At 40.3% G+C, this 27,766-nt stretch overlaps 1 protein-coding gene across 1 annotated transcript in view; it reads right to left on the bottom strand.

The window, feature by feature from the left end:
• The window catches only part of PHLPP1 (PH domain and leucine rich repeat protein phosphatase 1), a 131,892-nt gene that overhangs the window by 56,881 nt on the left and 47,245 nt on the right, over positions 1-27,766 (bottom strand). The window contains 1 exon segment of the mRNA XM_052697604.1: positions 1,846-2,042. Within this exon segment, the coding sequence (XP_052553564.1) occupies positions 1,846-2,042 (197 nt within the window).

Below are 27,766 nucleotides of genomic sequence, written 5' to 3'. Positions count from 1 at the left end.
CCTTTAAACCTGTTTTTTGGGGGTGTTTTGTTGGAAATTTTTTTCCCCCATGTATCTGCAACCTTATTTCTGGTTGCTATCTTCAGTACAGCATGCAAGATGTAAAGAAACCATCCTAAAGAAGGAAATAGCCAAAAATGACATCTTAAGAGACTGAGCATCACAGAAGGCTTTCAATCCACAGCTGTCTTTATGCAACCTAAGGGAGCACAATTTATACTCCTGATTATTAAAATGAAGCTTTACCAAATGCTTCTCTTACACCCCAATTAAATTCTTTGGCATTTCTCAACTCGCTAAAAACACCCCAGAATACATCATCCTGCTGCCACACACGCGCAGTCCCACACAACTTATGGTTTCAGTGCCTCAGCACGGCTTTCTGGAAAGCCTTTGCAAACCAGGAAGTGCAGAGTACTTATGAGGTTTAGAAAGAATATTTTCTGAATAATAATTTAAAAAACACTGAATTCTGTGCCAAGCATCCTCCACTCAAGCTTTGTCAGCAGAAGCCCTCAGTACAGTTTTTTTTCTTTGCTTGGTTCTCCTTTTCTTTAAAAAATTGCTGTCAGCTTTCAGCTTTACAGTCTTTGTGCTTTATGTTTTGTGATGTATTTCTGCGCAAATACACTTTTTCTTCTCAAAAAAGGCCAACAAGGACCACAATTCTCTTCAGTGTGCTGCAGCCACGAATAAAGCTCATTGCCAGAGTTCACACACTGCTGCTAAAAAGGGGGAGGGAAGTCTCTACTTTGGTACCTCCGTGGAGGAGTTGAAGAATCATGGAAGCATGAGAGAAAAGAACTCACAGAAGTTATACAAACAACGTGGATAGTAAAATAACACATCAACTCCAGTCTGCACATATTATATTAGGCAACTTTTTTTTCTCAAACTTAACAGTATAGAAAGTAAAAAAGCACTATTTCAGGTGCGAGTTCATCCTCAGACTAATGATTCTCTTCCCATTACCTTGGCTAAGTCAATAACAGCACTCAAACTATATTCAGGCTGAAATAGTAAGGATATAAATCTTACTGTCTTCATTAAAGTTCTACAGATCTAAGAACAGTTGAAGGTGGAAAGGATCTCTGAAGGTCATCGTGTCCACTTCCCTTGCTCAAGCAGGGTCACCTAGAGCAGGTTGCCCAGGACCATGACCAGGCAACTTTTGAATAGCTCTAAGAGGAAGACTCTCCAACTACTCTGGGCAGCTTATGTCAATGCTTGGTCACTGATGAAGGGGGGGGGGGGAGGGAAGAACTTCCCTGTGTTTAGACAATCTCCTGTGTTTCAGATACATTTCATCAGAAAACAAAAAGCCAGTTTCAGCTTTTTGTAAATGAATGTTTGCTGCTGCAAGCTTGTAATAGATCACTACACTAATAATGATGAAAATGAAAAACCAGAAAACCAACCCCAAAACACAAAATCTGCTGTTACTTCTAATTTTCAGATCTTAGAGTAACATGACACGGATAAAAACACATTAAAAGACACTGTAAACTCCAAACAAACTACAGATTAATGTATTATGATACATAGATTAATAATATGAAACACTATAACGTATATAAAACACTGCAAGCAAGGCAGTTGAATGTAACCCCCTCACTTTTCCTTAGCATTTCAATCCAAACATTCCACATTATTAAGTATGAATTTCTCCGCAATCAAGAATTAGTTATATATTCTGATTTTCTCCCAGAAACTGATTTTCTCTCCAGACACAAGCTTTTGTGAGGGGTTAGGAATCATGGCAAATGAAAGTGATCTCCTCCATGAATAAAAAGATAGGGATTAAGCAAACGAATACATAAAATAAGAGTAAAAATATCATCTTACTTTGCCACCAATTAAAGGGAGGACATGCATCTTTCCCGTCTGGCTTTCTTTCACTGATGAGACAATTAGGCATGTTCCACAAAGGATAGCTTGACGTCTTGTCCATCTGTTGACTGGCAAATGTATTTTCCCTTTTCGAACATTGTACATTCCTGAGAGCTGAATCCGCTCGGAGCTGCCAATGCTGTGGGGCTTTCCTGAAATGGAAACAAAAACATCCATTTAATCATGGAAAATTTCTTCCTGTTTCATTCAAGTCATCCTGGGACTTCATCACAAAGTTCCTTAGCTATGAACCGCAGGGAAAGGAGTGACAGCAGCTTCAGAATCAAGTAGTTGATACTCTTACCTTCATTTGGTATGTGCAAAAGGGGGTGATGCACTGCATGCACACTCACACCTTTGCATTTCCATCCATCCTTACCATCACAGCTGAATAGCTTTAATAGCTAGTGTACAGTTACTACTCTTCCTTCAGCCCATCTGTTCAGTCCGAATGCCAAAGCAGAGGTAGCACACAATGAAAGCCACAATGCGCACAGATGCAACGCCTGAAAGACCCTGCTTTGGTCTGATAACTTCAAAGATGGTGAAGTACTTTTGCCTATATTTACAATGAATTCACTATTTATGATTTAGATTATTAGCAAGGCTAACAATTAGACCAAATATGTTAAATGATGGTTTATGTGGCTCAGATTCTACTATCTATTAAGAATATTCTGGTAAAAATGGTTTCTGGTAAATTTCATTGTTAATAAAAACAACACAAAGACAAGCATCTCTCTCATGTCTGTAATAGAACCACGTCCCTTTATGACATGGATAGGAAGAAGTACGATTCATTCATCCTAATCTGATGAATTTATCTATTTCAAGTTATCATATCAAACCCCGGAAAATCCAGCCCTTATATTTGGATTCACCCAAACATACTAACATAGGTAAGGTAATCACGTTGAAGTTAAATAAGTTGAGATTTCTTGAAGGACACCAGTACTAGTGAAACTCTGCAAAGGATTTCTCGTGGATGAAGAACCAAAGGCTACTGTAACTTAAGGTATTTTCCAAATCACAAGGCAAGATCAACCATTTATTTTCCTACACTAACATTTAACAAAATTCTTAAATTAATAAGTCAAAGCACTAATAACTGATTGGTTCTCCAGAAAATCAGGGAGTTGATCCTCTCTCCTAATTCCAATATTTTCAGAACAGCGCTAATTAAACTACAGAAGTGACAAGTGCTGCACATTATTACTACAACTTGCCATTACTAATCTTGTTCATACAACAGCTCATTTGTCTTAATGAGTCTACTCTTGCCTTCAGATTACTTAAGACAGGAGACACCTACCACATGGCCACTCCACCGTAATTCCCTCACCCTCACCTTCCTCATGTCAATTCTTACCCCTTACTTAAGAAGTAGCCTTCCCGTATCTTCCTTACAGATTAGTAAGCCAATGCCTAGGCATAGTTAGCCTCAAGCCTTGCTCAGTTCTAATAAACAGTATCATTTAGACTACCAATGCCTGCTTGTAGTTTGCATTTGCAAGAATGTTAATGTTGCTTGAAGCTAAAAGAGAAACCTCAGTGCCAATAAAAATCTAGGTGCCTCAAGAAAGCAGTAACTTCATTATCAAGCAAATTCAAATCCAACAATAGAAGCTGCAATTAAGCACTTCTCTTAAGCCCAACAGAACAGAAAGAAGTAGAGCATATCTATTTTTTATAAAGCCATCGTACTGTTAGGGAATACAAGTGAGTAAAATAGATCAACACAACCCTAACTAAACACAAAAGCCAAATCAATATGAAACACAAAAATCATGGTTACTAAAGCAATAGTTTATCTAGTCCGTACAGAATGATAGACTTTATGCCGCAAACCACCTGATCAAATAATCTGTTACACAACAAAAAAGACAATAAAAATGTCTGTAATGCAATACAAAGTGCCTGTGAATTGTCAAAAGTATGGCTGTACATGAACAGTCACCAGGACCATGGACAGTTTCAACTCAAAAGTGATATTTCAAGTAAGGTTGTCTCCCATGGCATGTTTCTAGGTGGGAAACACCAATCTTCAGAAATTCTGTTGGATTACTAAGTGGGTAACAAAGTACACGAGATCCCACTGCAGTGCTGCAGCCTTGGCATGAAACACGAGAACACTCAGAAAGAGAGAAGTAACATTACCCGATGTACTGCACTGGCAAAATGATTACTGGGATCTGACAGCAGGTGCTCGCACTTCACAAAGGGTGCTGGAAAATTAGAGAATCTTCAGAAGAGCTACAGGAAAAGAGCCAGGAAGAAGACAAGCCTGCTTCCTGGAACCAGATTAAACCATTTATTTTCTTGAACTAGGCTCCATGAAGTTAAGTACAGCTGGGCCTGTAAAAATACCCGGTAGCATCTAAATGGAAGTCTTCCAAACTTCAGGTAAATTCAGAGGTAGTTAAGTTCCAAGTCACATTAATAATTAGCATCATTAGTAAATGTTTACTAGGAAAGTCAGAACAGAGCTATCACAAAGTCTCCATGTTAGGTACAAACTGTCCTTTCCTCTCACATCACAGACAGATGTGATGGAACAATTACCAGAGTAAAAGTTTCCAGCTACAAAGGTTTTTACAACAGTCCCTACAACTTTTAAGCACTTCAGATGTGTTTTCCTAACAAATTCTGCCTATCCTGCTACATTAAAGCTGAAAGATTCTTGATGAGAACATACAAAACTAAAATATTGAGTGTATTTCATTATAGCAAAAGGTTTCTCTCTTTCTCTTCTTGTCTACAACACTATATAACTTGCAAAACCTACATTTGATGTTGGATCACATGATGTTGCCTGAGATGCAATCAGCTCATGTATCATTCAGTTTTCTTCCTACCAAAGGGTTGCTACCATTCAGACTCAACAGTATCAAAATGCTTTATTAGCTGGCAAATTAAAAAAAAACCTTCAGAAACTGCTGGTTTCTTTTGTTTTTAAATAGAGGTTAAGTAAAGATCTCTAAATGCACTGAAGTTTTGCAAGTAATTCAGAGTAAAAGCTGATTGAAGAGAAGCAAATTTGTCGACTGAAAGATAAACCTGAACAGTGCTTAATGGCTCAGCGACTTGCTGGCAAAAAGAGCATAAAGGCAGGAAAAACCGAAACACCAGCAGATTATGGAATTACAGCCACAACAACAGAGGAACGGGACTCGAGAAAGGTGCAGCGAGCACCAGGATCGCTGCTCCTCACTTCACCGAGGAGAGCAGCAGGTGGCAGAGTGTCGCACTGCCCCACAGCCGGCTCCTGCCGGAGCACACCGCTGGCACCGAGGGAGCAGGAAGAAAAAGAAGACTCACGTGTACCCGTGCTTTTTACGACTTGGAAAATAAGCCAATGAGAAGGCCCCAGCAATTAGTGCAAATGACCTCTTCCCTAACCAGATACAGAAGGGATGGGACAATGAGAACTTCACCAGAATACCTTTAGGCCAAGGATCAAAGGGCACGAGTTACCAGTATCATCAGTGCCACCACCACACATCAATTAAGCAACCTATCATTGCTGGTGAAAAAGGATCATCTGCTCTGAAATCACCTTCTGCCTCAGACTTCCCACTTGAGATTCAGAAGACAGTGTGAGATTCACATTATGAATTCCCTTCAGTTTTAACTACACCCAGAGGGAGCAGACAAGTTTCCAGTGGGCCCTGTGATGTTATACTGAAGCTGTCAGTTGTGCAGATAAAAAGGTATCAGTGCTCCTTTGTGACTTGAAACACGCATTCAAATCCTGCCAAAAGCAGGAAAATAATTATTGTTGCCTCGATCAGAGAGGAGACAAATATGCCAGAACATCTACAAGTCTTGCATACCAGAAAATGTTTTTCAAATGTTAAGCCTAACCAGAACAGTTGGAGCGTTTTAGCAAGAAACCATAAAAAGATTATTTTTCATTCTTGTCAGAACTCCAGAACTACTGCAGCTCCTAAGCACACCCACAACAGGACTTTTGTTCCGCACGAAGCATTAGAGGAGATGCCTCAAGGAATTACAAACAGACCACTCATTTGGCTATCTTGACATTCATGGTTGAATTCCTCTCAGTTTTAGCTTGTCCTAAGTCCTGGAGGGAAACTACTGGTATTTAAAACAAGGACAGAGAGAAACAGGGAATTTGATCAGAACGGTAGGACAGCTCTCTAGAACCATGAACCACTCACAAGAAGCATGGATGGGACAGACACCCTTCAGTGATCTTAAAACATGATGACTTGGCAACAAGCAGCTCGAGGAAGCCACCACTGCACCACACAGTGACTCTTACCTAGAGCAAAGCCTTCAAATCTTACTAAATACCCACAGCCACTTGCTTTGGATACTAAGTAGAGCTCTACATCCTAGCAATTGAAGGCATATGGAATATATTACCACCAGCTCATTATGGGACATGAAGAATATTTGTAGGAGAAAGCTCTCAAAGCTCTATGGCTGATTAAGTTGCAAGTTACTATTCCACCCTGTTAGAAAAGTACAGCCAATGAAGTCTGCCTCTAAAAAACTATTTAAGACATTACCAAAATAAGAGTGGAGGAAAGAGTTGCCATAAGAGACACATTCACTTCTGTGCAGCAGCTTTTATTTTTATTGCTAACGTTGGTCTGACAGAATGAAAGCCAGCAGTTCTGAGCACAGCTGGGCAGCTCACAGGGAGGACCAGGCTGCCTTCGCTGAGCACTCTCAGGTACTAATGGTATCAAAGGCTGAATTGCTCAGTAGCAACAGTGTCCAAGTTCAAGGCTTTTCAGAAGGGACTGAAGGACTCAGTCTCAGCCCTGACTTAGGGATGGTCTTTTTCAGCTGCAGCTGGGCCAGCAATAGAGGTCAATATTCTCATCTGCACATGGCCAAGCCCTTGGCCTAAGGCCAACACTGCATCAACGCTACCACATCAGCTGCTCACTGTAAGCTGTCCCTAAGCCTTTTCAGGCAAACCAAGCTGCTTGCATTTCTTGTCTCCCTCTGACCAAAAAGAAAGGCCACAGCAACACCTCAGGGTGAGCAGTTCTGTATGGAGAACACAGGAAGAGCGCGTGGAGACCAAACCTGCATCATAGTTACTGGAGAGGATATGTAATTAAGCCCACCTATGGCTTTCAGTAAGTAATTTCAGAAACAAGACACTTCCCACACTAACACTAATCAAGTACCATGTTGTTTGCTTCCCCCTTCCCCCCATACCATCCACATTCAAGTCAAAAGCAAGAACCAGTTTAAAGATATTGGAATCTGGTGAGGAAAGCCAGCTGGTTTCCCAGCTGAGGTGGTGAAATCAACAGAGAAAGTGGATTCTCAGTGCCTACTTGGAATACCATTCCTCTGACTATGGGAAAAACCTTGCCCCAGACTTTCCTATAGACCCCCAACACACAACCACCACACGCGTAGAATCACCAAGATTGGAAAAGAAATGACCTTCAAAATCATGTAAGCCCAACCATGCACCTACCACCAATACTTCCCTACTACACCATATCTCTTAGTACACAGCAAGTAGAGGCTGGTAAACCATTCCTGAACCCTTACTACCAGATTCTTCTGCAGATTTCTACTTCTGCCCAAATCCTTTAATTAAACACAGAGAAAGCTATTTCCTGAAATACTTTTGAAGCATTTCAGTAATATAAGGTTGCTTCCCTTTTCACTGTAGTCACACTAAGCGTAGTCGTGATGACTTCAGGCAAGGTCCCAGTGCAATGAGATGTGTAAAAATAAAGCAGTGAGGTGGATTTAAACAAAAAATAAAATAAAAAAGGGAGCAAGCACAGAAAGCACAAAAACCACAAGTAAAAATCCCCAAATTACTGCACTGTTCTCATTTTTATTAAAAAAAAATATATGAAGAAAGCCTACTTAGAAAGTTCACATGCTAATTGTTTTTTTTTCCTTGCTGAAGAACTCACACTTATAATTTAAGAACAAAAGTTCAAAATCAGCAGGTTTTACATTTATTTATATTCAATACCAAGAATTCAACTAATAGCATCTATCAGCAATCAAAGGATGTTTTTGCAAAGATAACAGATCAAGCATTTATAAGGTAAAGTTTAACTAGCAAAACCAGTCCAAAACTAAGAACTTGAATTTTTGCACTCAAATCTGCTTAGACTCTTACAAATTCCTACAGGATTTAACACTGCTGATTGACTCTGTATTGCTCTGTGGAACAGGGACTCAGACATCACCACACTGTTTCTATGGGCATGTAACTATTAGCACGGACTTTTGCAGCATTTTGGTGCTCTCTGTATTAATATGAGAACTGGGGAAAAAGCTGAAGTGATTTATTTCTTTAGAAATTAGCAGTTCGAGCCCTAATACTTGAAGCCTGACAACTTTTCACCTGAGACACAAAGTGTTTTGTTTTTTTTTTACTGTCTCAATTCAGGTTTTTCTGAAATGTTCTCTATGAGACAAAACAGAGTAGAAGGCAGACAGGCTTTCAGTCTTTATGAAGCTTAACTTTACTCAAAGATCATCCTTAAAGACAGGAATCATCACTGTGTGATATGATGCAATAAAACACAGTCACCAGTTCTATAGCAATAATCCTGATTAAATCCTCACTAGAAGAAAAAAATGAATTTCTTAGTACAGAAAGTAACTCTCCCTGTTTTTTTTTCCCCTCCAAGTTCACTTAATCATTTCCTATGTCTTATTCTCACTACTTCCACACAAGAGACCTGAAAACATGGTATAAACCATTAAAAAGACATTGCAAGCTAGATTTAGCAGTATTTCTATCAGGTATTGGGTGTTCCTTCAGAGGAAAATGGTTCCAATAAGCATAGTATCAAAATCTCAGTATCAGCCTGCCAATAGCTTCTGAGGGAATTAAAAGGAACAGTGATTCAGCAGAACATGCTTAGACTCATTGTTGACATAGCACGACTTCAGTGCCAGGATGATCTAGGTGCAATGGTGAACAGGATGCTGCCTGCAATTAAAAGCAAGCAGCACAAGTTCATCTGGATTACTGTGCAGAGGCAGAAGATCTAAAGCCTTGGAGTCCAATTGCTTTCATCTTAACAAATGAATTGCAGATCTTAAGTATTTTGAAGCTTTTTATCAGTTACAGTATAGCACGAGTAAACAAAAGCCAAAGAACACATCCCAAAGGCTTACTTAAAACCCACCTACTCTTAAACTCTTCATCCAGTCTTCAGCTTTCCCTGCAGAGCACTCCTGTGGCTGAAACAGGTCTCCACACTTAAGCTCAGCCCAATGCACTTGCCGCTCTCCTCACTTGTCTACAGGAAATTTAAGCAAGCTGCATGCAGGCAGACAGGGCTGTTTCAGGAAAAAAAAATAAAAGACTACAACACTCAGAGCACACTTGATACACTCACTTTTGCTTGCATTAGAAACAATGAAGTGTAAGTTAAACTCTAGTACTACACCCAAATAATTAAATGCTTCAGTTTGAAGAGGGCTCATGAAGTTCCATTCATAAAGAATCACCTTCAGTAATAAAACTCAATTGGGAAAGCACCATACCACTCTTCTGCAGAGAAAAGATAACTGAACCACCAGGAGAAGTCTTCTTTCTCCCATGCTTGAACAGGGCTATAAAAAAACCTATGTTACTGGTATCCAGGATTCCAGGAAGTACTGCCTAAAACAGCCCTCTCGTCTTGAACTTCAGATTCATTTAATAAAGATGTTCAAGAAGTTCCTCAGTGAGATATTCTACCAATTGTTTTGGCTTAAAATAAGTTTACAGCAGCACACATCTAATACAAGAGATGTGATCAGATAGAGGGACAAATATTTTCTGTAATTCCAAGACTACTTTATCAACATATTTCATGCTATCCATGATTAGGATGGAAATCCAACTTTCTGCACCCATTTCCAACTGCATGCACTAATACTAAAAAAAAAAAAAAATGAAAATTGAACAGATAGGATCAAAAAGTTATGTTTCACAAATATGCTAGTGGTATCACAACTTGGAAAAAAGCGTAACTTCAGTAGGATAGGACCCAAGGTCTGCAGAATTCACCTTTCCCCTTTCTTCCCCAATTCAATCCCCACAAAGCACAGTTGAAGAGAACGTTGGAAATGCACTGCTTGTGAAGTCATGCAAAACTGACTTCTAGTTACCACAACCCCAAAGCACAATAAAGCCACACGCAGAGTAAAATCCTTGGCATTCCAAGTCTAATGTAATTGCTGTACTGGCAAAAGCTCTGAGCTAACCAACTGTTCTAGGCAAAGCCAGAGCCTTGATGGAATTCAAGAACAAAGTTGCACTGATGACTCCACTGAAGCTAACAGTAGCTTTCAGGTTTTATCAGCATTAGATGCTCAGCATGAAGCGCAGCAAGTAAGCTCAAAATAACTACTTGAATGCACGCTTCTCAGAGGAGGAACAATGACAGCCCCTGGCAGAAGTTCGAAGTTCATCTATATGCCTCAGCATTACGACAAAGAAATCTCTGCTCCTTACCAGCAGAAGTTGAGCAAAGCTCCCCACAGTCCAATATTTACCTGCCTTAACCTGAGGCTGGAATATGTAGACAGTCAAATATTTTAAATACACAGCTACAGAGGAACAAGAACTTTTGAGCACACTAAATTAAGCACTGTTTAATATGAATGTCACGTATAATACAAATGCTGTCGATGTATTCTAGACTAAAATGCCATAAACCTCAAGATGATTAAACTATTTCTGCACATTAAATGTATTCAAGTTCCAAGTAAGAAGATTTTCTACCTGCTCTTTCATTAGAAAAAATTAAATTTGGTATTCCACAACATATCTAAAAGCATATGGTGATCTACATTCCTATGAAGTTAAAGCATTTAAGTATGACACTTCCTACAATAGATTACTGTACCAGCACTATTGTACAGATCAAAATCTAAATGCAAGTTTCATTATAGGACCCAGCTGATGAGCATCTTATGTCAAAGCAGTTCTGTGCAGTATTACAAAGCTATTACTAGCACATATCAATTAGGTCTAACATAAAAATCCCAAATTTTAAAATCAAACAGTATTTTAAGATGTTAAATGCTGTCTGGTAAAGTCCCTTCAAAGTTTAGGACTTTAAAAAGATCAGATTTAAAACTGTCAACACCCACCAAGCATTACCTAACAAATAAATAAACAATGGAAATTGTAGGTAAAAACAGAACAGCCACTTCAAGCTACCAGAAGGCAAAAAAAAGCGTAAGCATATTAGTCAGACAAAATACCTGTTGGTTTTAAACACTAAATATTTCTAATACAATTTCATTAACATAAGATTTCAATGCAATGACCAGAAGGAATTCCAGCTGAGCAATGTCTCTGTAAGCCAGTCCTACTCCATCCTTTAAAGCCATCCAGCCCAACTTGCTATGTAAGTGTTCCTGCCCTCCTTAACTTTTCTCTTTACAGCATCTGCAAAGAGTTGTGCAGAAATATGGATGATGGAAACACAGAAACTGGAGCAACAGCTGCCCTCAAAGCTTCACTACCTTGATTTCAGTCTGCTGACAGCTGACAAGGTGTTTCAATTGCTGAAGGTGCCCAGTTGATCCTCTCTCAATTGACTCGTCATTCAAGTGTTCGGTTTTTAATTTTACATGACAAAGGTTGGATTATGTTGACATACATTAAATGTGTATGTAAATGCATGCAAATACGCACTAGTAAAAGGCAACTTACATAAGAACTCTGTACTTCAGAGCACATTTCTGAGGAAAAATAAACCCAAGGAGAGAACAGCTGATTTTCTAAAGTTGGAGAAGAAAGAAACAGTGGGGAGTGAGATAAGAATCACAAAGAAACATGAAAGGGAACATTTTTCTCAGTGCCTTTCTACTCCTGGAAACCGAGGCAGAGATGATTTACCGCATGTTGCCAGATATCAGAATTGCCACTTTCTTCTCTTTTCCACAACGGAGACTAGAAGTAACCGGATAGCATACGGGAATTGTCTGCAGGCGCATGTCATACAGCTTCATTACAAAGGGCAGGAAAAACAGAAAAACCAGAAGAGATTGGCTTTTTCCATTCCCCCTGAATTAAAATAAACCATTACACATGAGTCATCCCAAACTCATCAGTTTTCTGTCCAGGGCGCTGCAAGGGTCCATGAAAGTACAACTGTAAGTGCTAGCTCATAAAACACTCCGAATGTAAGAATTCAGAATTCCCTTTTTATGTTACACACCCCTTTAAGTATAATGCTGAAAGTTCTCACATCCACAGCAAAAGAAGAAAAAGCCTGTGCAAGAGTCCAGTTTTCAAGCACACAGTCCCAATTAAGAGCTCCTGAAGCCACTTCTAAGGCAAGAAGTTCTGAGATAAAATTAAAACAAGATCAAAATTCAGTTTTGACAGGAAAGCGAGCGTGCTAAAAACAACCCTGTGAACTTAGAGTACAACTAACCCTGGCTCAATTTTAGAAAGAGGTCCCTAAGCATTCACTCCGAGTACACTGCACAACACTGGCAGGGCCAATTTGCAGCTGGGGCTACTCAGCAAAGCTCTCTGGCTATTACCCAAGTGAGTCTGAAGTGCCCAACCACACACCTGAGAAATCTACCCTTAACACTGAGCAACTTTACTGGCATTTGACAAGACCTTTCAATATCAAGGCAGAAGAGCAGTCCAGCTGGATAACGCTCAGTACAAAGCACAAGAAAGTCTGTTTATGTATATTGATTGCGGTCAGACCGTAATGTTTCAATGTTCTGTCACAGAAATGAGTGCTTTCTGTACCATTGGAAAAAAAATATTGTGGCTCAAAGACACCATTTAAATTGTGTACTCAGAAAAAGCAGAGAAACTCCAACTGTCCCACCACCCGATCCATGTCCAATACTAGCATGTAACCTCCTCTCAAAGAAAACAAACCCCCAACATTCCTCCTCCCTCTCAAAAAGTACAGCATTTTAAGCATAACGTATCTAAATCTTGTTAAATCTGTGTTGAACCCTCCATCCTGTAAGCAATCACAATAAAAACTAAAATATGCAAGACCTTATGTAAGCGGGCTCTGTTTTGATCCACCCACTCTGACAGTTCAATTGTCTAAGTGTTTGGGTTCTTATGAAGTAAGAGATCACATCACATTTATTTCCCTGAAAGTCATTTCACAAGTTACCTCCGTGCACTGGAATGCAAATGTCTCGATTTTACAAGCATACTCCAAAAGCAAAAATCCTCTGCTATGCAATCTCAGCAACCAACGTACTGAACTCAGCGAGAAGGAACGTGTAAGCATGGATGAGAACCCTTCTCTTCGCCTTGCCTTTCCACAGCTCTGCTGTACTGCTGGACACAACCGTAACATAACGGCCTCCTTCAGAAATCACTGCTAGATCTGACCCTTCTAGAACATGCATGAAGCTCACTGTCAGGAAAAAAAAGCACAGGAAAAGTTCATGATGCTATCTCATCCACAAACACGCACAGGATTAAGCTGAAGAGCCATTTGGATAGATTTTGAAAACTCTCTCCCTAAACACTAGCTTTTTCTCTACTCACTCAATCAGTTTTGAGGAAGAATTAAGACTCCTGAAGGTTTTTCTCCCCCACACAATTCATGTTCTACATCTCTATCTCCACTCCAGCAAAAAAAGAAGAGGGCAAGAATGCATTATACTTGCAAGCTGGCTTCTTTTTTTGTTTAATCTATGTATAAATGGCACTTTCATTTCATTTCTAATGCTGGAGTAACACAAATCTGTTCAGTGAAATTTACTGTTAGGGGAAAAAACAATCTTGGAAGTTAATTACACCTATTTACTTTGCACAAGAAAAGCGTGTTGGGTACCAAATGTGAAACATGTTGCCAACCTCCAAATTGATGCTACTTTATTTTACTTCAGAACAGTACTATTCAGACTGGCATGTATTTTTAATGTAAGGTGCTGCCTGGTGAACTGACTTAATGGATGATTTAATTTTGCGGAATGTGAAGTAGGAAGAGATCTCCCATAGCTGGACAGTTCACCTTTGGCTGCAGAAAGGACAATGAGACTTAAGCTGAAATCATACGGAAGTGTTCAGCTGAGTGTTTTCCTAGAAATAGTAAAAGATGAAGAAAACCCAATATTTTCCCTGTGTTTCATTATTTTTTGGATATGCAGAAGCCTAAAAATGAAGGATACATGCATGATTTTATATTCCTCTAAATCTTATGCAAAAACAAGCAAGAAGAAAATACTTCAAAAGAGGATATGTTGCCTCACATATTACATGTGAAAGCATACAAGAAGAGACATCACTAAAAGAGGACACTGCAAAACAAATCAGACAAACTAATTTTTATCAACTGCAACTGATATTAAGCCTGCTCTGCTGTTCCAGAAGGCTGATGCTGCTTGCAGCATTCTGCAGGACATGGGGAACTGGGCTAAGTCCCCAGAGAGGGTCCATTACTCTGCCCACACAATAAACTCGTAAGCCTCAACCAGCACTGGCAAACATATCTCAGAGTGCTAGGCAAAACACCAAGCCTGGTGAAATCCCCCTGCTCCCCACCAATGCTGGTTCCCCAAAGAAAAATGGGGAATAGCTGCTCAGTCAGATACCACTGCCCAAACAACCAAACCTGTTCTGAGTTAAAACTGGGCCAGGAACGGTTGTCACCCTCACATGGGGAACTGCCCCAGTCTGCCTTGCTCTAAATCCTACTCACAACTCTGAGTTTCCATACATTGGCCTCCTGCTAGCTTTTGAAGCAAAGTAAGCCAAGTAATGACCTGAAATGTAGTTAAGGATAGTTTACCTCATCCCATTTGCATACTAAGTCATAGCACAAAAAGCTGTTTAGACATAATTTGTCTTGCTGCTCCACTGAAATATTTTCATGAGAGCTGTTAATCTGAGAATCCATTAAGTTTAACAACATTTTGGTTCATATTCACTTCATCATTTTCCTATTGAAATGTACAATTGCCTTGACTGTTGACAAATAGAGAAGCTCTGAGCAAGCACTGTAATGGTATGCAAAAATTTATACTACATAGCATTTTAGCAAAAGTAATTCCCACAAGTTTTTTGCCCTCTGCTCTTGGAGAGAATTTCAACTGTTGCTTTTAATTGCTGTTAATTAATACTGCTATTTTCCTCCTATTTTCTCTGCTTCTGTTTCAAATTTTGTCAGTCACAGGACAGAATTCACCACTGTCTCTCCATAAGTTGGTTTCAGTGGCAATGAACCAACCCAAGTCCCATCCTAAAGCTTACCACATAAACTAAGGTTGAGTTTTACTTAGTATGACAGACTGCTTTTCTGAAGCTACCTGGAATTCCTGGTAAAAATCACAGAATCACAGAATCACCCGGGTTGGAAGGGACCTCAAGGATCATGTAGTTCCAACCCCCCTGCCTAGCAGGGCCACCAAACATACACATTCAGATCAGGTTGCCCAGGACCCCGTCCAACCTGGCCTTGAACACGTCCAAGGACGGGGCATCCACAACCTCCCTGGGCAGCCTGTTCCAGGGCCTAACCACTCTCCTTGTAAAGAGCTTCCCCCTAACATCCAACCTAAATCTTCCCTCCTTCAACTTGGATCCATTTCCCCTCGTCCTGCTGTTGTCAGCCCTTCTGAAGAGTTTACTCCCCTCCTGGGTGTAGGTTCCCTTCAGGTATTGATAGGCTGCAATGAGGTCACCCCGCAGCCTTCTCTTCTCCAGGCTGAACAAGCCCAACTCCCTCAGCCTGTCCTCATAGGGGAGGTGCTCCAGCCCCCTGATCATCTTAGTCGCCCTCCTCTGGACCCTTTCCAAGATCTCTACGTCTTTCTTGTACTGAGGGCTCCACACCTGGACACAGTACTCCAGATGGGGAAATGATGCAAAACGCATGATGATTAGATCACAGCTCAATCAAGAACTGAGACTGTCGTATCACACGTCATGGGGGCTTGACAGGTTTCACAATTTGAAAAAACTGAACAGTTGTCACAACAAAATTAAAAGGAAGCAAAAAATATTTAGCAAAGCTTTGGGAAAAAAAAGGTGCTAGAATTTGTAAGACAGCTCTGCAGAGACAGCTAGTACATTCTAACACTCACACGTGTACAAAAAGCCAACCAGAACTTGCTCAGGAGATAAAAAAACAAAAACCACCCTTCTCCAAAAAACAGGCTTTGTTTGAACCACTTACTTGGAGATTTCGGCTTCAGGAAAGTGCTAACAGCTGTCACACGGTCCTGCCTCACTGAATCAGAAGTAGTTAAGAGTCCAAGGACTTTACATGGATTCAAAATCATTTAACCATTTTTGGAAAACAAATTCATGGATCTACCAGCACCTGATCTTTAGAGCAAACAAATTTTTTCTGGATGAATTGCTTTGCTTCCTAATCAAGCACTGAAAGGACTTATCAACTCAATTTGAAACTGCCAAGCCTATGTAACTTAGGAATTTTAAAGCCAGAATGAAGACGACTACTACTCAAAAAAAAGATCCCTATGTTATTATTTTTACTGGAAGCAATTATGACATAACTACAAAGATATGCTTTCCCAGGACGACTTAAACTAATGCAAAAGAGACATTCTGAATCCATAGGTGGTATCACATTTTTGCCGCACAGGATTAAATGCAACAAAAATTCTCATGTTCCCTTAGTAAAGATTGCTTGTGGAGAGCATGGAAGTGATTTCAACTCACTGTGCTAGGCCTCAGGATAATGGATTGAAATGCTAACTTCTCTCACCAGCTTTCCTTGCCTTCTAGATTTTGTTTTATTCACCATTTCAGGAAAAAAAAAATCCATGCAGACGAAATTACTTCTAAAGCTTTCAATGCAATCTGAAGTAGAGCAGCTGTGTTCATCCAACTCTCATTAGGAGAAAATCTGTTTGGGAGCAAAGTAAATAGAATTCTACACAGTCAGACTTCCTTCAAAATCTATTTGCAAGCATTATAGTCTCAACTAAGAACTGTCACAATGATAACCTCAGACCAATAGCTCATATTTCTTGGAAATAGTTGCAACAGATAGTTTCCCCGTGACTAAATGTAATCATCCTAAAGATGGATCAGGGTCATATCTCTTCCATAAAGGAAGGCTGCTGAAAGCTAAAAATGTTTCAGCAGCAGTTTCAGGGGCATATCTGGCCAGAAGACTGCAATAATGAAAACAGTGCATTCTGGAAATCCATCCTTTCCAAAGAGCGAATAATCTTTATCAAGTCACCTTCAGCTTTATCTAAACAACTCTGAAGAAAGTAACAGTACTCCTGTTAAATAAGGCCACATGACCCACAACATTTTATGTACTACTTTCTTACGCTTAAGACGAGCAATGCTACATGACAGTAGAAAATTCATTATTTAATTAAAACAAAACAGTAACAAAACACTTTTAAGTGCTTTCACAAATCTACACGTAGTGAAAGATAAAAGATGATACCAAATGCAGGACTTGCACTTGCAAGACGCTGCAGATGTTCCTTTGACAAGAATAAAGGCCACACCAGACAGGAAAAATAGGGAATGCTGCAAGATCCTTTGATGCTTCATTATTCCCACCCAAGTGGGAAAAGCTTGCCTCTGGTATGTATACTGCCTTCTCATGAGGTTCCAGTTTCAACAGAAATTCAAAGCACCTATGTCACACTTACCGACAAAAGAGAGCTTCAGTTTAACAGAATTCTGTAAATACGACAGATGCCCATGTTTTATTTAATATACAGGGCATTTGATGTATTGTCTCTTCTCCAGGAAGGTCAGTGAGCACCACAGAACTGCACATCAGAAGTAACACATTAAAGCAGGCACGCAGACACACTCCACCAATGAACAGAGAAGACAGTGGATTCAGACCAAGTATTATTCACCCTTCTACATTACTTATTACACTAAAAGACTAGCACTGTACACACAAAAAGGTAATACAGCAAGGTAAAATTAAGCCAGTGAATTCCTGGAGTAGAAAAATATCCAACCGCTGCACTACCCAACAGAGGACTAACAGTTTCTTTCTAGAGCATGCTAAAACTTAAGGCTCTTTATTATTTCTTTAAGGCTAAATTATCACATACCTAAACATGGTTAGGTGCAAGGTGCAAAATGTTCTATGGGTGGCCATTATCAGCCTTATCTATCCCCAACACACCTCCTGTGTCACTGTGTATCCCCAGCTCTATCCTACCCGCTTCTGTACCCACAGACGATCCAAATAACATCTTCCAGCCTGCAATTATAATGAAGTTCGCCTGATTTTTTTTTTCCATTTTATTAAAGCATTGCCCCAAGACTTGTCATCCCACTGCTCTGAAACAAAAATAGTACGCTTTTGAAAAGAACCCAGCCACTTGTTCTTACAAAAAGGAGATTATCGTGCCAACACAAAGGTTGTTGTTTCTAACCGAGTTACTCAAGCATCCTGCAATAAGCCATTCAGAAGTTCATCGTTACTTGTCCAAACAGATTAGTCATATTAGTGCTGAAGCAATGGCATTATGTAAAAGGCTGCTTCTCTCCGATCTGCTTCATTAGCTTCAAATCATATTCACGAAATACGACATGCTACTTCAGCATGTCTGCAGCAATCAGCAGTTAAAACAATTTATTTTACCATCATCTGTGATATATGAACACATGGGTGGCCAAAGTATAGCCCACGGGTGCCAGGCTCACACAACTGCATACTCATTCAGAGCATAAAAGGTGCAGCCCACAGAATCCAGGAGCTGTGGTTCTCATCCCTTCATTTCCAATTTAGTGGCTCTGTACAGAGGGGCAGCCCACAGACAGGCAAAGACAGCAACAATGTGCTGCTCCATTTTCTAGAAATCATGGGCCATTTATATCTGCTGATGAAACCGAGCAATTCTCCAGCAGACAGAATTTAGATATTTATTCAACCTGACAGAATCAAGCTATTTAACAATGGGAAGAGAGGAGGGATAAAATAATGGGACTGGGATGTTATTAAGTAGAGAAGAGGTAGAACAAATACTGACATACCCCATTGTTCGCCTCAAATGTGCATTATTGAAGTCAGCCTCTGGAAACTAGGACAAGTGATCTGAATCATGAAAAAGGGCTTTCAAATATATCCTGTCTGGTCTTTGTTTGGATTTGAAGCAAGCAAGCAGCTTCCCTGAGTTGGCAAGCACACTTCTCAGAGCTCTTCTCTTAAGAACCATTTCAATTTCCATTTGAGATAGAACATTTTGCACAGAAAACAGGCAGAAGTTAGCCTCTGGATTTGTCTCCTGCAAGAAACCACACAGGTTATGAATGTTGCAGTACGTATGCTGGATAAAATTTAAAGATCTACTGAATAAAAAAAGGACTTTTTTTTTTTTTTTTTTTTTTTAATAGGATGATAGTATCGTATCTGGGATCCTAAATCTTAGTCCCACAGTTCTGTATATACATTATACTATAAGCAAACTGGCTCCCTGGCTGTTTCGCTACCTGATATATAAAGAAAACCTGATCCTGCGGCTGGTTAAGAAAACCCTTGGCTGTGGGCCAGACCACAGAAATTCAACCAAGTCACTCCTAGCCTGTTTGTGAAGCAAGTAATATTTTCAAAGTCACTATGATTTCTGATTCACAGTCCTGTGCATCTAGCTAGCATGAGCTGCGAAACAGCCTCGGTGCTGATACCTCCGACTCTGCAAGCCCTGCATTGCTGTCTCACTCACACTGCTACCCAGCAAAACTCTAAACAAGACTACTTGTGGCCTCAAACTTGATCTAAGCATATTTATCTGCCTATAGCCTACTAGAACATGACATCATTTTAAGAGATTCTCATTGATGTATTTGTGCAAACTGATATTCACAGACTCAGAAGGCAGTTAGTGTTTGAGGAGGAATGTACACTGCTTATCAGAGGATTCCCCCAAGCCCATCGCACTGGCTGCACAGGATGCCTTTTTGATAGATGAGATAAACCGCAAGACTGCGCTGTCAGTAAAGTTTGGCTTCCCTAACAAACCCCTGCTGACTTTAGAGAAGTTAGTTCCCCTCTTCCAGTACTTGAGGAAATTTCAGTTTTTACCAGATGAGAGGTAATGGCCTCAAGTCACACCAGAAGAGGTTCAGGTTAGATATTAGGAAGATTTGCTTCTCTGAAAGGGTGGTGAGGTATTGGCACAGGCTGGTCAGGGAGATGGTGGATTCACCATTCCTGGAGGTGTTTTAGAAACACGTAGATGTGGGGGATGTGGTTAGTGGGCATGGTGGGGATGGGTTGATGGTTGGACTAGGCAATTGAGAGGTCTTTTCCAACCTCAATGATTCTACAGTTCTACTGAAAAATAAATGCTGTTCAAAATATAATGCTGATGCAATAGCTAGCACTAAATAACATGTCGGAACAAAGGGGGCTACATTCCTTGAAGCATTTAGTTCCCACCATCATCTACACACAGCAGGGCCAGAGCTGCCCAAGTTTGGAAGTCAAAAGCTAAAACATTCTGAAAGTGAGGTTCTGCTCTCATTTCTATCTCCATTCAGCATCCCTGAGATCCTCAAAAAGAACCAAATCTATAAGAGGCAAGACATGCAGTTTCAGGAATTCCTTTCCTGTGACACTAGAACCAGAAATAGGACTCCAAACTTAGTGTTTTCTGCTTTTCCACTCTGGATTGAGGGTTTGGAGAGAGCAGATGTAGCATCAGATTCTGCTGGACAGTGATTCAAGACCAGCAGAGTGAGTGCTGCTTCCTAACTTGCAGAAATTTTCCAGGCTTCCATTGAAGCACAAGACTCCCTGGTTTAAAGGCACCCGTACACAGACACTGTTTATTCATTAACTTCAGTTGGTGCGCCATACAAAACAAAACCAAACACCCTACATCAAACCCCAAAAGAAAGAATATTCCCCACCCCAAAACACTGCTCTTAATTAGAAGACAGACATATACCAGACAGGCATCTTAAATACCAACTCCCTGACCAGCCTGGACTATTTCTAGATTGCTCCTTTTGGTATGTTCTATTCCCGTAAGCACGTGAAACTATTTTCCACATGCCTCAGGACACAGCCCAGCACCTGGAATACAAGAGCTATGCCAGATCACGTGACACCAAGCCAAAAGTAGTGATATTACACCAAAACTTATCACAGCATAACAGACACTTTAGAACCACAATCTCCATTTTTTCCTTTTTCCACTTTTCATTTTCTCCACGTTAACAGGAATTTCCAGTGTCTGCAACCTCAGTGTAATGTATCATGTTGTTCTTATAGTGCCTTGAAAAACTATAGGCAGATCTGTTATAAGAACAATGCTTCAAATTTAGAAGTACTTGTCAACTTTTTCTGTATCGTGCAGTATCTGTCCTTGCAGAGATCACCAAGAAGGCACAAAGCTCTCAGGCATGAAGCAATCCCCTACCACACACAGTTGGAGACTCATACCACGATGAGAGAAGACAACAGGTAGTGACACCCACGTGATTTCAGCTATCAAACAAGCCTACAGGTGAAGAACTAATTTGTGTTATCTTGCTCCACAAGCATATGGAAGAAGATATTAAACTGTCGAGGTGAGAAAATAAGAACAGCCACCTGCTTCAAACTGAAGTTTTCCTCAAGATTGCCTGTATTTCTTGACATTAGGCTTTCTAGCTTTGTGAGGTTCTATTTGTCCATGTTCATTTCTTGACGAGGAATCACAAAGAAACAGCACTGCCATCCTACTTGTAAGCATTTTTTACTTTCTGTAGTTAAAAAAAACACTTAAAAGACATAAGCTTTGAATAAAATAGGTTCATACCTAGATGAAAGAGCCCTTTCGTTCAGACCACATGGATGACATTCCGCAGTGCATGATGTGGTTTTGAAGAACAGAGAATAAATCTGTCATTTAGAGACAGATAAGGCTGTCTTCTGAAGAGCCTTGATGCTGACAAACTTCAGCAACTACAAACCCAGCTCAGATAAGATTTCTCTTCCTAAAGTAAGCTCAAAGTTTAACATGAAGCATGCATGCAACAGAACCTCAAAGTGTCTGTATTTAAAAATTACATTCCCTTACCAAAACGGGCCTATGTTTAACTCACAGTTTTGATGAAAAGGTCAGATGACCCATCTCAAGCCTGAGGTTATGGATGATGTAAGAATGCAGTTTCAATGTTTGGAGCATGTTGTTTCATTAGGGAGTAGGAAAATAGAACAGTTCTAGTTCCAACTTGAAATTTATTCAGCGAAGCAGAAGGGGGGAAAAAAAAACACCCACGAGTTTAAGTGCTCAAAATAACAAACTTCATCTAGAGCTTCTTGGTGATAAAGTTCTCCTTTCACACTCATAAGCCAACTCTTTGTCCCCAAGTACCTTAAACCAGGAGAGCAGTAATGAACTACAGTCCCACCTTGTAATTCCTACAATGATGCTGGCAACTTCACAACAGTGATCGACTTCACCATCTTTAAAAGGCAAACAACAAAAGTTGAAGGCTGCTGATTTCGGGCATTTACAGAGCCAGCTGAGAATTGGCTTCAGCAAACGCTGGCCACACAGAAACAGTTGATCCCCTCCACAGCAGAGGAAGCTGAGCTTGCAGCTGAGCGGAAGCGACAACACAGCTCCCAAAAAGCAAACTTGAGTCAAAATCTCTTGCAGCCAGAGCTCGCAAGAGTTTGAATACATACAACCCCTATTTATGCTCTGTCTGAATGCTACACATCAGTAGTCTGCCCTGAAACAAATACAACCAACATCTTGCCGAGTTAAGGTTGCTGACTATCCGTCTACCTTTTTGACAACCTTCCCCAACAATTCAAGCATTTCCTACCAGATTCAGCTTAACTTTAATTCCAAAATTTTGATGTCAAAGAATGTAGCTTTCATGAACTGAAGATGCAGTTTTCAAATGACCTAAAATCCCACTCAAGTCCCATAGCTTGTGTTTCCTTTTTACAGCCTAAATCCAGACAAACTCCATGACCAGAGGACAAAGATATTTTATCTCTTAGGTTTTTTTAGGCTTTGCTCTTAAAATAACAGAAGGACTGCTGCAGGCAAGGACATTAAGGATCACATTCACACTGGGTAAGGGGTACAGGACAGTACCAACTTAGGAATGGAGACAAAAACCCCACAGCTGCATCTCGTACACGCACTGCTGTTTGTCTAAGATTGGAGTTTAAACCACTAGTCTGTTGTCTTCCTTTCTTACTCTTCCTACCAAAGACACGTCTTCACTCTTCTTCCTCAGCTCCCGTTGTGGAATACAGAAGCAGTAATTCCACAGAAGCAGTATCAACGGAAGTCAGTGGCATTTCTCAGAGGCAGTCACCAGAAACAACAGTACCAGTGGGACAAGCTTCATGTACAAGGTAAGAAAGTGAAGTACATTTTCAGAACAAGTACCAGGGTCTCAGGAGTCTAAGGGTTAGCCAAACTACAGAGGAGGAGAAAGAAGTTTTCTTGAATTTTACTTCATCAGTGGTTTTGGACCAACAGAAAGATTACACCACCATGTTCTTTCTCTAAAGGAAGAGGTACATCTTGTCTTGTCATGAACTACAAACTGACAAATTAAGTGGCTACAGAATAAAGAAATTAAGTATAAGGTGTAAGTTAAACATTATTATTCCAACTGCCAAGCCAAAAAAATAATCATGTCAGTAGTTAGTGTTGAAACAGTTGTTATCCAGTGACACCTACAACTGCTAAGCATTTAAGTCTCAAAAAAATACTAATCTAATCCTTTTTGCAGCCCACACAAGCCTTTAGTTTGTCCATTTGATTTCTAAGGGCTGATCAACTTGCCAAAGTGTCACATTTTCCAATTAAAATTGCACTGAATCCTGTATGCTTAGGATTACATCAACGGTTCTCTGTACCCACAACACAGCAATGCCACTTTCCTGGAGCTGGAGATCATTTTCACTAGGAGAAAGGTGGCGGAAAAAGTCCCTGACAATGAATTACCAATTTAGCAGTCTAAGAAATTTTTACAGTACAGAAACTCAATTCACCTTCCTATATAAGGGAAGAAGTTATTTTAGAGCTGACATGCTCTTAACATTTCTGACAATAATTCCTGAAGCAGTCAAATATTTTAAGTAGTCTCACAAAGGAACATACAGGGAAGCCACCCTTCAGCTGCTGGAAGGGATAAAAATTTGATATGAATGGCATAAGATATAGTAGCCAACAGATAACACAGCAGTTACTCAACATATCATACTTTCTAATATTCTAGAAAAAAAAAACCAGCATGTATTAAGCAATCTATGTTCTTCTGTCACTGCTACATGTCTGTTATGTCAACAACAATGAAAGATTATATTAATCTTTTAATAGCATTTCAGCAATGAAGATGTAAGCAAGGTCTCAGTAGAGCTTCATCAACAGTGTTAACATGAGTTTTGGAAATCACTGCAGTCACTTGACTTCCTGTCCATGAAAGCAGCCACATAGGCTCTGCAGCAAGGTGTCTGGCTCCTTCTTTTCCATACAAGCACTGCGAATGGTTTCACTCCATGGCTGCTATCTCCCCAACAGACCTTTGAAATGCTTGTCCCCTTCCTGCTCCAAGGACTGCCAGGAATGGTTTCTTCTCTTTACTCACATTTTAACCCCCTGTGATCCCAACCATCAACTGCATGTTACTTAATCATCAAAAATTTGAAGGGAATTGTTAACTCCAGCAACAACAAAGTAAACACTCAGTATTGTGATGGTTCACTTCCTATACTGCCTAACCATCTTACACACCACCTCCGCACTCTGAACACATGAGAGCACGCAATTCCTTCATGGCTCCTCCTCAAACCACAATTACACAACACCATGTGTCCAGATTAGCAGTAAGACTGTCTTAAAGTGTTCTCAACTCTTCCAACCCCACTTCTGCAGTACATTTCCACAGTGTTCCTTTTCTGCTAACCAGCCCTGACATCATACTTGCTTGTGGGAATGCAGCATTGGCCAGACCATGGAATTATTATGCTTTTTCTTCTGAGTTTTTCTAAGCCATTATTGCTTCTTATTGAATGCTTCTCACTTGATAATTTCCAAGTCTGATGTTTGCAGGTGACTTCTACCGCATGTGATAATTTAGATACAAAACAATAGGTCAGGTGGCAATCATATGAACAGAATACTTTTGAACTAAACCCCCGAGCCATAATTGCTATGCAGTTTCATTCCATTCTTCCTACTGTACAAAGTTGTAATGCTTCAATCAGGCAGCAGAAGCACTGGTATGTGTGGTTTTAAGAGGCAACGCTAGGAAAAAGCACAGAAGAGGCATAACAGAGCATGCAGCAAGTAAATGCTAGGGCAAGAAATTATGAGCTACCTTCAATTAGTAATATGTTCACGTTTGCATGTCAGCATCCAAATCAGAGTTTTCCACCATTTAAATACCATAAAGATCTGGGAACAAAACTCATAAAAAGGCAAAGGACTAACAACAATTGAATGCTGCATATCCCCAAACACGTGGGCTAAACCTGAATCTTTCTCATGCCAAAACAGCTTAGGACATGTACAAAGCACACACTGATCTCCAACTACAGGTTGGGAAACTCCCAAACGCTTCCACAAAAGACATTTAACATTCAAGTGACTCACCTATAAGAGGATCCTAAAACTTGCATGAAACAGTATTTCAAAAAGGAAGAAATCAACTGCAATTCTTCATCATAATACAGGCTGTATTATTTAGAAAAAGTTGTTTGCCTATAAAAAAGCACTGCTGAATATAGCAGCATTTAAATTAGCTGCTATTATAATTAAATTCCAGACCTCAGTGCCAATGCGGGTCTCTTCCTTAGCATGAAAAGTCTTTGCATTACTCCTTCCAACCAACCAACCCTTCCATCTAACACACCACACCACAGCTTACTGATGTAACTACTCGACCAAAAGTAAAAAGGTTGCTGCACTGAGGCCACTGTGACAAAACGAACAGCAGTACAGGGAGTTACGCTACGTGAAACTGCTAAAACAAACTCATGCCCTGCTTTTACAATGCTCTAAGGGCTCTCTGCCCAAAGGTTTAGTGCCATGACAAAAGCTCTGCCTGAACAATGTGGTATTACTTCTCCTCCTCGTCAATTAATACAACAACAGCTAGAAAAGTCACCGAAAAGCAAGGCTGAGAACATTGAGTATGACAGTTTGTAGCTCAAGGTAGCCTGAGAACATCTGGCTCTCACAAAAGTATCAGGTATTTAAACTTCAGTTTATTTCCATGGATTAGTAAGCACACAAAATACAAAGTTTCTTCTTATATCATCTTTACCTGGACAAGTTGAATATACACCCCCATCATGGTAAAGTGTCCTGATGTGGTTATTTTTATGCTTCTTCAAACAGCTGCATTCCATCCCACGTGTGGGGTCAGAGGTGGCACCTTCCCCCCCCTTACGCATTTATTTCTGTTCTAAATTTGCTCAGAGTTGGCTTTCACTTTACATATCTTGCAGAGTTTAGTGCTTACTAGCCTCAGTACAGGAACTGATGGAAGAAAAAAAGCAGCAGGTGGGATTGTAGAGCAGCTCCTTAAACGAGAGATACCTTGCAAAGAACATTCAACAATTTTTGTGGCTTTGTTGTTCATGTTTTAATTCACCTAGGAGCAAACTATACAGTCTGCAACTCTGTTTACCTACCATCAGCTCCTTACTTCAGGCTCAACAGAAGGAACACTGGCAAGTTTGTCACGTTTGAATGAGGTTCTCATCACCTGGAGACGCGTTAAGGAAGAAAAAAGCTCCCTCTCTTCCACAGAGTATAAAAGCATGCTACCTGACAAGATTTCCTCCAAAACCTATAAGAAGGTTCTCCTCTACCAAGATAACACATCTGTCAAATTTCTGGGATTATGGGGAAAAACTATCAGTGAACTCAGACAAAATTTTGAAAGTATCACCCACCCCAACAAGGTGTTAAGAAAGAAGGAAAAATCCTGGGGAAAACCAGGCTTTTACCTGTACTAGCAAGCCTCAAGCATGCAACTCCCTTCCCACAGGGCTCAAAATTCTTAAATTATCATTTCTCAATACTGTCTGAACCCCTAGGCTGCTCACTCTCCAACTCCTTCAAGTTTCAGAATTTTAATTCAAGAAGTCAAACGGAACAGCCACAGCTCCCTATGGTATATTTGATTCTTCATTAAGCTTAGGGGGTTTTATTTACTTTTAATTTAGCCTAGTGCAAGCACAACAACATACCAGAGACAACTTTGCAGTTGCAGTCATTCTTGGGCCAGTTACACTCCTGTAACCTCCTCCTTTCAAGGGGCTCAGACTTATCTACAGAAAACAGACTGAAGCAGAAATACCATTGCAGGCTTAGTAGTGTTTTCTCTGCCAGAGGCTTGGGCACTGTGAATGCACTGAAGGCCAGTGACAACTACAATGCCCGTTCCACCCTGCAGCAACACTGCCCGAGATCACAAACACTCCTATGCTTCACGGTGCAGGTGCTATCTTCACTCCTACACCTCCAAAACCCCTCTTATCTGACCAGATATTTGTTCATTGCTCACATTCCTTGACCTCCCATCCTAAGACAGGAGCATGAGAGGTAAAAAGAAACCACACGGGCACTAATGCTTTAAGATTCCCAGCCTTCATAATTAAAACCCTTTGCCTCACCCTGGCACAGTGCTGCTACTTAAAGCATTTGTAGTATAATGGGGACAATTGCAAGGAGATGCTTTTTAAACAGCCTCCTTTATTTCATCATCAACCAAGACGATACAGCTAAGATGCAGACACATTTCACAGATGAGTAGAGGTTGGAATGGACCTCTGGAGGTCATCTGATCCAATCCCTCTGCTCAACCAGAGACAGCAAGGTTACATTTCGATGACTGCTCTATTAAGAAGTGGAATGAGGAAATGTATTTTTCTATACTCTCCCAGAAGCAATATAGCATAGACCAGGTACTTCTCAGTCATTTCATAGC

The sequence above is a fragment of the Tympanuchus pallidicinctus genome, unplaced genomic scaffold (assembly GCF_026119805.1).
Source record: "Tympanuchus pallidicinctus isolate F22 unplaced genomic scaffold, pur_lepc_1.0 scaffold31, whole genome shotgun sequence".
NCBI lineage: Eukaryota > Metazoa > Chordata > Aves > Galliformes > Phasianidae > Tympanuchus > Tympanuchus pallidicinctus.
The sequence above is the reverse complement of the archived record's forward strand: the minus strand, read 5'-3'. Positions and strand labels throughout refer to the sequence as shown.